Here is a 13,421-nt window from a genome sequence, read left to right as displayed (position 1 = left end):
AGACAGTTTCATGCCTCTGTGAACTAAAATGTCTCTGAGCAGAGTCCGCTGGGAAGTATGGACGAGCCATACTTTATTCAGTTCGTTCACATTTACCACACAGGCTAAAAAAACACTCAATTATTAATTTTATTAATTTCTGTATTGCTCTACTATACCCTAACACATTTTACAACAGATATTCCAGAACTCTTGATATCAGTGTTTTAAGCTTTATAAATGGGGAAAAAAATGCAGTGCCAGTTAAAAATGTGCCTGCTCAGCGCGAACGACTTGCAGTACGAGTGAATGATTGGAGTCACTCGTGGAAAGAGGAATGGGGCATGTCAGCAAAATACACAGCTGATTCAGATTCCCAAGCTGCAATGATTTAACAGCACTGGACTGCAATCCTGATATAGGACATGAACTAGACTGATCTTCTATCCAGGATAGCTCAGTAGGTAGAGTGGTTGCCCCATGATCGGAAGGTCGGGGGTTCGATTTCCCTTAACAGCTACCCTGAGGTACCCCTGAGCAAGGTACCGTCCCTACACACTGCTCCCCGGGTGCCCAATGGCTGCCCACTGCTTCACTGAGTGAATGGGTTAAATGCAGAGAGCAATTTCCCCACGGGGCTCAATAAAGTACAATAATGTACACACTTTCTTCTTCTTCTTTAAGGAGACTCTCTGCTGTTTTATGGAGAAAATAGCCAAACAAACACCACCAAGCTCAATGTTCTTAGCTAAAGCTAAAGAGGAGACAGAGTCTTCAATTCATAAGAATCGTGTAATAATGAATTGTGGCTGAGTCAATAATTTCATATATGTTGAATGAACTGTAAGTGTAACATCAAAAATCAAAAACTGTAAATTAGGCGACTTCATTAATCACAAGATCACTTGTTCTTAGGGTCTAAAGTTCAATTGTCCACTGAGCCTTTTTGTAAGCTTCATCTTCTAGAACACTGGAAGCACAAAGAGATATATAGTTTAATGCAATTCTACCGGTTTCTCACTTTGTTTATCAGATGTACGAAAAATAATGTGGAAAAAAAAAACCACATATAGAGAGTCATCATTAGCAGTCTCCTTTTACATTGTGCTTCAAATCTCTAAAAACATCAGCGCTTATTTGAGCAATTGTGATCCGTAAGGATGTAATTACTGATATACTTCAGAAACAATAATGGACTCAAATCTGCTATTTCAACACACGGCTATGTGAACTAATCTAGGGCCTTTCAGCGGGTGAAAAATGTGCTACCAGCATCCATCTAAGTAAATCTTAAAGGTTAACACTCACCCTTGCACGTCAGCCTGTAAGCAAGGCTCAACTGTTATTTCTGTCTGACTGCAGGTGACTGTGTACTGCAGATGAGGCCTGGGTTTGAATTACAGTTTTATCTCCCTGGGGTGTGGGCGAATTGATGGTAAGGGTTTGCATAGCCTACGACAGAGGTTCATGAGCACATCATTACATCACCGAGACATACAGTAAATAACACCTCTACATAGCACAGGGATCATCTTTCCACACACAGACACACACACAAATCAATCACTGGCTCGGTGGTTAGCTGAAACATGGCTCTACTGGACTTTCTATAAATGCATCACAATGTACAATATGCCACCACCAGCAGAGGCATCTGGGTACACGTCAGAGCTATTATTAGGTTAGATATGATAAAACCTCCGTGTAAGCAATGTATCTTGAGTGTCTGTCACTCATTTTGTCATAATTATAGACTCCTATATTGTCATTATAATGCACTATGGCATACAATACCTGCGTTTTCCAGCGATTTACAGTGTGCCAATGTCCAGGGGTCAGAAAAAGACTTTGACCGCATATGAAGTAATCTGAATGTTTGTGATTGTTGCAGCTGGAGCTCATACCGTGACCCTGTCCTTCATCAGTATACAGCAGACAGCACAGCACTGATGATGGAAATAAACACTGCCTCTGCGGGACTTTTTGCTATGCTGGAGATTCAAAAAACATTCCTTTTGGGTACTGTTGCTCTCAAACAACCAGCTAATATTTGTTTGGTTTATCATTTATTACAAATTTAACTAGGCTTTTTGGTTTTCAGCAATTGGCTCCGAGTCTGGAGCTTTTTTGGGGGGGCGAGCCAAAAATGAAAATAAAGAAAGAGCAAGAACTTGTTGAGGCACAGCTTCACAGCTGTGAAAAATAACTGCCAGGGCCTTGGTTCTGCTACTGGTCTATAAGTTATAATCAGAACCCAGCTGCTTTGAATATGCGTTGAATAAGGTATGCTTCAGAAGACAAATCTAAACCCCGTAGCAACTTGCTGCGTGCTCGCAGGAGCTGTTTAGCACTTACTGCCGTGGGAGGCAGAGCTTTAGCCGACTTTGTTGGATCGGCGATAATGGCCTGCTGGCCTCTCCCAGATCCTGTTACACTGCTGGGGACACACAAGCTGCTCTCTATTTAGCAGCAGTCGTCTCTGCTGTAAGCCTAGACTGTAACAGAAGTGGTGGCCACTTCCTCTCACCTCAAAGTAAAAGTCAGGAGGAAGGAAGAAATGAACATTTTAGCCTTGATCCTACTGCAGTTTTATTTTCTATACATATAAGAAGAAGGAAAATAATACATCTAAAGTGCTGGAGTCGGTACACAGCACAAACGCTCTTTCACGAATTACTCTCATCAATCATTTGGTATTTTAACTGCGTCCTGTTGCTCTAAGATAATAGTTGTTCCCCAGCTTTGTTTTGAGTTAAGAGAGTTTTCCATGTGGCTGTCTGCAGATAACAGCATCAGTCCAGATGGTCCACCTTTGTAAACGATCTTCTCTGACAAGGCTCCAGACCATTTGTTCCCTCTCTGTTGATTGTTATTGCTCCATTGGCAAAAGCCTGCCCAAGCAGACATGCCTGTATGTGTGTGAAATTCACAAATACCACAATAAAAAAATAAATAAATTCTGACAACAACTCCTCTGTCTGTGCCGATGACCATGTGTCATAAATATGTGCTATATACACAGTCAGGCAATGTATCAGTATCAGTACGATGCATGCATCACAAATAGGTAAGGAAGCGATCCCTGTGTCTAGTTTGAAACGCACTGCAAAGTAATAAGCAGCTCGTGTCAGACTAAGGCTGGGTTAAGACAGGGATATTAAATTATCAAACCAGATCCAGTCTGCAAATTCTGGCCTCCTGCAGTGCGACAGTGGATGTCTTAATTTGTCATAAAAAATGGAAAGATCTGCAAATGTAGTCCGGAGAACACTAAATCATTAAGGTTTTCCATTTTCGGGATGTATATTGCAGGCTGAACTCTACAGGCAGGGCATTTCACAGACGGATATTTGTTTGGTTGTCAAAGGGAGGGAGAGAAAGCATGTAATTTTGCCTGTCAGACACCTACTGTAAGAAGCATGGTGAGATGCTGATTACATTTTCGTCTTCAATCCAGACAGAAGAACACTTCCAGAAACCAAGGGGGACAATGAAAGGCTCACAATGTGCCCCTTACAGCGTGCAAAGAGACAGAATGGAAAGCAGAAGCGAACATGGTTATGTTGAAGTTAGCTGTATGGTAAAATCTACACAAAAGCTTGGATGTGATTAGCTGGGTTGCTCTGTGCTCAGGAGAAGGAACACACTGTGCAGGAGCAAGCTAAACTGCTGATTTAATAAAGAAACAATATGAATAGATGGTCTGGAGCAGAAGCACCTGTAATAATGACCGAGGGCTTAACACGTGCAAAACAATATAAACAAATATGTGAAAGAGCCCGAGCTGACTTCTATCCAGAGTCCACCTTATGGTTTGTTTTTTCTGAAGTTTAGAGTTTCCTCTGACCTCTGCTGCCGCAAATGCATGAAATAAAGCAAATACTCCACAAGTAAATAAAGTTCTCTCCTTTCTTTTGTTGTGTCAGATTTTGTGCCTCATATGAAAACATTTGGGGTATGAAACGTGGGGAATATTTCCCATCACATAACTGTTCACATACAAAATTAGCAGGCTGTGGTATTTTATTATGATACTGGGGAAAACAGCACTTGGCATGACCGGAATTACTACGACCCTGTGCAATGAACTTTCAGTCCTGTTGCCTTTTAAATGATTACTTTGAAGATGGGGACCGTCATTTGCTAACCTTAAAGTGACTTTGGTGCATCAAGATGGCGATAGAATGTCAATGAGACAGTTAGCCTGCTATCTGTCTGCTATCAGTTTAAAATTAAAAGGACTCAAGCTGGTTTGTGATAATATAGTAATTAACTGTGAAAAATTCCAACCCCCCGAAATCACAAATCTTTTGCGGTTTCCTGAACATCTGTTGCCTTCTACATACACAGAAATTTACATTAACTCCTTGCATTCAGAGTCAAGCCAGAAACTTCATTAGACTAAAGTTTTCCTAACTGAAACTGTCCTGATAGACACTGGTTTACTTCTGTTTTGGGCCTTTCTGTTTTCTTCCTCTCACAGGTCCAGGTTGGGTCGGGCAGACTGGGGAGGAGATATTATCGGTTCTTCCTTGGCCTTAAAAAGCAGCCCAGGCTTCCAATCTTCATCTGCTTAGCTGAGTGGTAATCAGGCCTCTTCATGAGCTTTTTTGTGTAGAGTAATCTTGTGTGCCAATGTTGTTTTTGCCTCCTCTTCCAGTACGTTTCCCAGTCGGCCCGAAAAGCTGCTGCCATCATAACCTACTCACCTGTTTCGTCAAGCTGGTTCATTCTTGGACAGCTTCCCTTGGAGCTGCCTCGGCTCCATCAGCTGCCTGCCCTTCCTCCTGTTACCTGCCTGAAGCAAACCAGTATGCCCGTCCTGGACCCAATAGCCATCTGTTTACAACCGATCCTGAACATTTATTTTCCCACTTTTGGGAAGTGCAATTTCACCCACCAGTTTTCCGCTGGATCTAACTCTCATCTCCTCCCTCTTTCTCTCTCTCTCTCAATGGATCACCTCCTGAGGCTCTGATTGCGCCCTGAAACTCGCCCATCATTGTTGTTCCCTCTGGAGAGTTTCTCAGTGCAGTTTTCCTGTGCTTTTGGTTTTAGCTTTTGTGGAAATAAAATTGTGAGTAGTGCACAGTTCAGCCTCAGCCAAGCTTGCACCTTGACAAAACAGTACTGCATTAAATAATCCGAAAACTAGGTTTTAAGTCAAATATTCGGCCATTTTCACAGATTGAACACAACATCATAGCTGAATAATTCAGTGGCACAGTAAATGCTTTGGTTCACACACACATCCTTTATTCCCATTGCATAAGGCAAATATGCCTGCTATTTGTGTGCACTATGGTTGGTCATTAGTGCTGCGCATTGCTCACTTGACCCAAGGGTACGTAATTTATTTCTGGAGCCACCCATCAAAAAGAGGTTGCCTCTTGTCACACTGACAAGCACCCAATCTAATCAGCCTAAATGATGATGGGGTGGACACGTGCTAATTAGCATCAGCAGTCTGAGAATGGTATGACAAAGGACACTGTGCTTGTCTGGCTTTGTTATTCTACTAACTTCTTGTGCAGGATTTGTGTCAGTAGTTGTAAATGTGCACATTGTACAAACGATTGTGCACTTTTCTCAGTCCGAATTTATTTATTTATTTACTTTTTACAAAAAAAACCATGTATGAATCATCATGAGTAGCTGAAGCCCATGGGCAGGGTGGCATAAATTCATCAGAGGTCAGACAAGCTGCCCACACAGACACCCGCACACACACACACACTGCGACGAGCCAATGAACACAGCAACGTGCTCCAAATCTTAATGACAATCAGACAGAAATTCCAGCGCCGCTCAAAAACAATACGAGGTAACTCGAGCTGGAGTAGAAACAAGGGCTCAAAAGAGGCGTGCAAAGAAACAGCCTTTCCATCTGTAGCCCATTTCAAGCCAGTCTGTTGACAATGATTGCATTTGAGACCGACAATGTTCATCTGAGACGCAGAACTCTCCAGCAGCACAATGAAAGCACTTCTGAAGCTTTTTACTGACGTGTCATCATCAGCATCTCATCTCGCCCTGGCGAGTGTGTTTGTTTGCTGCAGTTTGGATTAATGAATGAATGCTTCTAAGGGAGCTCTTGAGTGAGACCAGAATAAGCAGCGCAAGCTTAAGCACAGAGCATAAAAATATCAAAACAACACAGTGAGCGTTGTGGGAGTTTTATAAGCGGCATGACCTGCAAGGTTAAAATTGAAAAGTTGACGGTAATATGAAATTCCTTTCACTTGTACTTCTTCCTTATTTTGCCTCCTCGTGCACAACCTTAGACAGAGAGCACTGCCACATCACTATCAGTGGTCATAATGATTTTCTCCGTGTATCTACAGCACTCAGTTACCTCACAGCATAAATGAGGGAGCTTCGTGTATCGCATTTAGCTTCGTGGTAAATGTCTCCAGATGTCTGCATATATTTACATTACAAAAATGCAGTTTATGAGTGTTTCTTTCGAGATGAAGTTAGCGGTTCAGTGAGCCTCACGAAACCTTCATCGTTTTGACAGACGGTGAAAGAAGTGTGAGAGAGAGATGTGAAGGAGTTGAAGGAGAAATGCTCAAGAAGCAAGCCCTGACAAGCGCTGTCCACTTAAAGCAACTGCTGTCTGGTGTTATCGGTGTTTCCCACTGACATCTTCCACTGACCTCACATCACGTCTCTGCCCCTCTTCTGTTCATCTTTCTTTCTTTTTTTACACATTCTGCAGACTTTGCATTTTTTTAAAAACCCTCCTGCCTTCCTCTTATGACTATCCCATCTCCCTCTTTCTCTCCTTCCATCCTCTCCCCATCTCATCAACTCCTCAGACACTGTGTCTCACTGGTGCTTCCATTACATTGCCCAGGGTGCATCACCACTCCATCTCCCAGTAATGGATTTCCAATGCTTCGACCGTCTTACCTGTCATGTGGTCATGTCTCCTTGCTGGGTAGCATCACTCTGTAAGCTTTTTAGAAATGCATGAATACTCTCCGTGTTATTGTACTCGTTCTATCATCACTCACTCCCCACACAGAGCAGCAAAGCATGACCCCACATCTCGCTTCTCCCGCTGCACAGAATCAAGCTGATGAAGCGTCTCATCACTATGGAACGCCAGGACTGCCATAATGAATTAATTAAATACACCATTAAATAATTAATTAAATGTGTCAATAATTAATTAAAATTGGAATTAATTAATTAAATAAATAGTTATGACACATGTAATTAATTAATTATTGACACATTTAATTAATTATTTATGTATTTCACATTTTAATTAATTATTGACACATTTAATTAATTAATTATTGACACATTTAATTAATTATTTATGTATTTCACATTTTAATTAATTATTGACACATTTAATTAATTATTTAATGATATATTTATTTATTTCATTTTGGCAGTCCTGACGCCTGGCTCTCGTCATGAAATAATTTTATCTGTCAGCCTCACCCATCAAACTCAGGGGGCGGGGTTAACGCTGCCCATGCAGCTTCTCTAACATTTGATTGGTTGCCGTGCAAAGTAAGTCAAAACAGGTCGATCCTAGATAATCGATTGCTTGTGTAGACTTGGGGCAGCCAGTTATCCCAGAATGCAGATCAAATCACAAGCAGCAATGGTGGTGGTGTAGTTTTAAAATACCCCGTTTTTCTGTCACCAGCTACACTTTTAACAGTGTTTTAGCCGCGAATGTCGCGCCGTATGTCTGGTCAGGTTGTCAGCATAGAACATGCTTGCAAAAGTGCTCAGATGTTTTCAGAGATTTCACTAGCTCTGCTAACAGTTAGCATGCAGAGCGCACCGAGGGGGTACGTTAACCGGTTTGTTTACATATTCCACTCTCCGTGTTCCACATGTTGCATTCGCAGATTCTCATTTTCACCGAACGATCGTCTCTTTCCGCCTGGTCTTGTGTCTCTGTGCTTCTGTAACATAAAGAACGAGCTGACATTTTTCTCACGAAACCAGCGATCAGCTCAGCAGACCCTCAGTTTACCTGCATGCATCCTCCTCCTCATCTGTCAGCTGTTTAACACCTGCTGCTAATTCAAGAAACACGCCTAGTTACCTGGTGATAGTCACAGTTTAACTGGGCAGCCGGTGCTCGATATAACGCAATGTCAGCGCATTTTTCTGCACAAGATAAGTAAATATAGTATTTTCCCCGAGCGCAGAGCTGCTGGAGCTTGTTTCCTTACAGAGCACTTTATAGGCGAGCCAGCTTTATCAGCGGCTGATGTCCAATCACCGGCACACAGCTTTCAAACCTCAGCTGAGTTTTAGCTCTCAGTGGTTAAACGCTGGACTTCATTCACTCAGGTTCTGTCTGTCGGGTCACGTTTACTTCGCTGTTTTATTTACAACTGAGCAAATCGGTTTGGCTGAGGTTAAAGTTACGTTTCATAACTGCATAGTTTCACAGACGTTTAATGGTTCACTGGCACATGTGTTAGACTGAACTATCATCTAAATATCATCTGTTTTTTAATAGTTATTCAACTGTATTCTAAGCACCAGCTGTCTGTTAGAATGTGATTTTTTTCTCTCTCTGTTGGCAGAGGTATAAAAATGCGCAGGAAAATCTGACGTGCATGGCGAACTTCACCGACGATATTTAGGGAGGAATAAACACACATCAAACATAAATGAACCATTTGCCTGTCTCCATAATTGAGAGCATTTTCTCTTCTTATGTCAACTCTCTCTCTCTCTCTCTCTTTTTTTTTTTTTTTTTTTTTTTTTTTGCTTTTTCGGTCATGTTATGTTTACCTGTCAAAGGCTTGTTACAAACTATGAAACACATTATGCAGACTTCTGGATGTTAGAAGAAAACGAATACTGCTCATGAATGAGACTAAAGGCAGGAAGGTGTCCTTTAAAACTAAAAATGTTAATAGGACCTCCCTGTTTATATCATAGTTTATGATATAGCATGTGTATTTCAGTAATAGCCTGCTGAGGCCACTATACGTGCTGGCCTCATATCAAATGTGAAGGCAGACTGAGTCTATGTTTGACGTTTTTTATATCTAATCTTCCTTTTCAAACATTTAAACAGCAGCGAGTCTGCAGCTGAGGGAATACAAATTCAAATTGTCGGAACAGGTTTGCTCGTTTCTTGGATTCATTTGGTGATTTATTAAATGTATAACTGTTATTCTAATCTGCTGCTGAGTCTCTTACACTTTTCTTTATGCTGTATATTTTCACGTCTCTGGAATAGTTGGCAGTTAGATAGTCAGCTGGGAAACTTTGTGTTAACTCATGGAGCTGAGGATATCGTGGATATGCTGACCTCGCTGCGTGGTGTACAGAGCGAGGTCAGCATGATTAATATTCACAATAAAAATATTAGCCGAACATCATGAAGTCTGTATGTGTTTCATAGTGTCGAACAACCTTTGTACAGTTAAAGCCAGCAGTTACTACATGACGGAAACACCAACGTTATCTCTTTTATGTGTTTATACAGGTCACGCTGATTACTGAACAAAAACCCAAAGATCAGATGTTAAACAGATTTATTTGCTCTCTCTCCTCCTTAAACATGTTTTTAATGTTAGTTATAATTCAGAATTGGCGACTGAAACACGTAGGACACATAAGAACATCAGGAAATAAAACATCGATAAATATAACCTCAGTAAAAGAAGTCAGCGGGGGTTACTACAGCTGTGTACCGGGGCCTGCGCTTTGTCGGTGGGATTGCTTGCGAGGCGAGCGGGTCTATCCCACGCTTTGCCGTGAGACTGGGACGACATCTCCGAAATCATCGAAACACTTTTGCAAAGAGGCTGTATCTTGACAAACCGACCAGACACATGAAGATTAAACCACTACATTCTCGGCTAAAAAAATATTAAAACGGTATTTGGTAACACACAAACAGGGTTTTTCAAAGCTCAGTTCTGTTAGCTTCCACATGCCGGTTATTGTGTGCTAGAAACAATGGCCACCAGGCCAAAGCAATGGTTTTGACTCGATCAGCGTTAACCCCGCCCCCTGAGTTTGATGGGTGAGGCTGACAGATAAAATTATTTCATGATGAGAGCCAGGCGTCAGGACTGCCAAAATGAAATAAATAAATATATCATTAAATAATTAATTAAATGTGTCAATAATTAATTAAATGTGTCAATAATTAATTAAAATGTGAAATACATAAATAATTAATTAAATATGTCAATAATTAATTAATTAAATGTGTCAATAATTAATTAAAACGTGAAATACATAAATAATTAATTAAATGTGTCAATAATTAATTAATTACATATATCATAACTATTTATTTAATTAATTAATTCCAATTTTAATTAATTATTGCCACATTTAATTAATTATTTAATGGTGTATTTAATTAATTCATTATGGCAGTCCTGGCGTTCCATACATCACAAGACTGACTGGATTCAAAAGCTATTTGAATCTGAGCTATAACGCAGGGATGTATTGTAAAGCAGCAGAGAAGGCGCATCATTGTTTTAATCATCACTTGTTAGGTGGGAAATGAAGTGCAAGAACTTAATATGGCTTTTTTTAACTGCACAACCATGTGCCAAATTCTGTGATAGTTGTGTGCCAGACTTTTAAAAAATGAATTTACAAATTCTTTGCTTATATTCAACGGCTTTCTCATTAGTTGCGAAATAGTCCATTTGGATACCAAATTAGGAAACCATCTATGCAATGTTACTGAATTCAAATCACGTTCGTCAGTCTTGTCAGTGTCATCTGATCTTCACTTCCTTACCTTCATCTTCAAATCACTGTCAAAAACTAAATGTGTTCAGACTGTGAACGCATTCGATCAGTTACACACAGACACATATATATACACACATAAATTAACAGTCACCTGAATGTGAGATCGGAAGTTTAAACAAGATAATTACAGTAATTACACCTCTGGCACTAAAGTACTGCCATATCTGCACATGCACGATTGCTCTATTGTTAAATATCAATCATTAGAAGAACCAGAACAAAGTTCAGCCCAATCCATAATAGAGTTTCTGTTAGATGGATGGAGACAGAGTGTGAATCATAGTCAGGTTCCCGCCCACACATGGCTTTCATTTCAGTGCAAAAATAAACTCTTCCAAAGCATATCATCAACCAAGAAAGCACATTGGTCATTGTATTGCTGGAGTTTCCTTCACAGACAGTATAAGACACTGTGAATGTGCGAATTAGAGGCTTACCTTTGGCGTTTTCGCGCACTTTCCGTTTCTGGCATCTTTTATGTATGCTATATCCAGAAGGTCTGTATCCTGTAACCAAGAAGAAGCACAGCTAAATCATCATAAATGTCAACCAATTTCAAATTTAAAGGCTTTAAAGGCTGTTTAGGACACATTTTATGCCCGTGGAAGCTACTTTGATTCAAGGTGATGGCACACATTTCAGAGACGCTTTCCATTTTACAACCTGCCAGCTCTAAACAGTCACATGTGCTTAAGGACACACATTAACCTCAATATGGGATGTCACCTGGGAGTCATTCAGTGTAGACAGATGCTGCCCTGATGACACTCTGCTCCACAAAAGTGTCTAATTAAAACAAAAGTGAAATGTTCCCATATTGACTGATGACCTGACTAAATGAGTTCTAGCTCTTTACAAACATACATAAACACTCCAAATTGCTTTTGGAGTGTTTCCTCATAAAATCTGACACAGGATTATCCAGAAATCCAAAAAGAGTTTTTATTTATTCATTTTTTACAACAGAAAATGTCATCATATGCATCATATTACTAAAAGATCTGCTGTCAAAGGGGGAAAAAAGGAGATAAGATGAAAAACTTCACACGTACACAACGTTCTGCTGCTGCATGGTGTTATGCCAGGGTCGGCAACCTGCGGCTCCGGAGCCGCATGTGGCTCTTTAGTCCTTATAGTGCGGCTCCGCGTGGTTTGGGAAAATAAATTAGAAGTATTTAGCTGAAGTGTATTTTATTTATGTTAGTTCTTTTTTAACTTGTAGTTCTAAATTGGAAGATTATTGTGATATTGAAATATAAAAATAAAATTATATTCTATTATTTTTTCATCGCTCAAAATAAGCGTCACACTCGCGGAAGCCGGTGTACCCACCGAAACGCCGTGCATTTATCGAGACTTTCAACCCCAGGTAGGCCAATTATGGATCTTTGGATCCACATTATGTCAGCAGCTGTTCTCCACCGTGAACTATGTTAAAGACAAACACCGCTCACGCCTCACAGATGAAAGCTTACAGTCCTGCGTAAAGATAAAAGTGACTTCGTACAGCCCCGACTTGCAGACGCTGTCCGCAGAGGTTCAGGAGCAGAAGTCCCATTGTAAACATATCACGGCAGACCCGACGATGTTTGCATGAACACGCTTTTCAGCATCTCTATGTTGACCACTTTTCACACACGGTTTCTGTATGCATACAGCCGGCTGTAGCTTTTCAGCTCACAGCCCGACACACACCAACAACAACACAACAGCCGAGACGTAAGGCAGCGAGGCGTGATTGCGGGTGCCGCTCAGGTGCGTCCGCCTCCCCTGCAGCGGCGCTGCAGACCACGCCCCGCAGCACGCATTAACCAGGTAAAATACATATTTAGGCAGAATTTTGCAAATATCTATTTTTCATCTTTTAGCAGCATAGTGCTTTTTTTCCAATTACTTTTTAAAAGTCAGGTCAAGGCTCCAACAGCCCAAAGGCGATATAAGGGTGGCAGCTCACAACGGTTTTTGTTTGCTACATGGATCATTTTAGTTCAGCTGGGTGTCTTTCCTTTTGTTATATTTCTTTAAGAGTTCAAAATGTGTTAATTACACATGGATTGTAGCACTTCATGGATTTCATAAGCAGCACAGCTTAGTTGTTCACACAAAGCACAAAGGTAAAAAAACAATATATACAGTGTTATCTTCATTTTAGATGTCAAACAGTATTTGCGGCTCCCAGTGTTTTCTTTTGCGTGGAACCAAATGGCTCTTTGGGTCTTAAAGGTTGCTGACCCCTGTGTTATGCAACAGCTAAGCATGTCTAAGCTGCATGAATGGCATTCAGCAGGCAAAGAAACACAATAGTAGTACCCTGACGAATCAGCCCTGAATATCACCACAGCTGTTATTCTATCACTGTCAGTGTTAATCCAAACAAAACCTGAACCTGATTCATTATTAATCCAGCAGCGTCTCAACCCATGTCAGAGCTCCTTGTTTCATCATATTTCAACATTTCACATCAAACTGCTTTAATCCAGAGGCAAAGCAGGACCGGATTTAAGGCAGGGGTGCAGAAAATGTAAATTTCTTTTAAATTTTTTTACTAAAACTGAAACCGGGTGATTCTGAAAAAATCCTGTTGATGAGCTCTCCGTCCAGCTAGCAAGCCAACCATAGCAAAGGCATCTGATTGCAGTATGGACACACACCCACATACAGCATGC

The 13,421-nt window shown here is 40.8% G+C and overlaps 1 protein-coding gene across 3 annotated transcripts in view; it reads right to left on the bottom strand.

The window, feature by feature from the left end:
* Window positions 1-13,421, bottom strand: part of plcb1l (phospholipase C beta 1-like) — a 129,974-nt gene that overhangs the window by 78,793 nt on the left and 37,760 nt on the right. For all 3 annotated transcript variants that reach the window (XR_014907475.1, XM_085381186.1, XM_085381187.1), the window contains exon 3: window positions 11,193-11,261. Coding sequence is in view for 2 of the 3 variants with exons in the window: in XM_085381186.1 (XP_085237312.1) it covers window positions 11,193-11,261 (69 nt within the window). In the remaining variant the exon portion in view is untranslated. The remainder of the gene's footprint in view (window positions 1-11,192; window positions 11,262-13,421) is intronic.

This window comes from Rhamphochromis longiceps, linkage group LG15 (assembly GCF_057381845.1).
Source record: "Rhamphochromis longiceps isolate RC_006_pf linkage group LG15, R_longiceps_female_GT1.1, whole genome shotgun sequence".
Taxonomy (NCBI): Eukaryota; Metazoa; Chordata; class Actinopteri; order Cichliformes; family Cichlidae; genus Rhamphochromis; species Rhamphochromis longiceps.
This window is presented reverse-complemented; position numbering and strand designations above follow the sequence as displayed.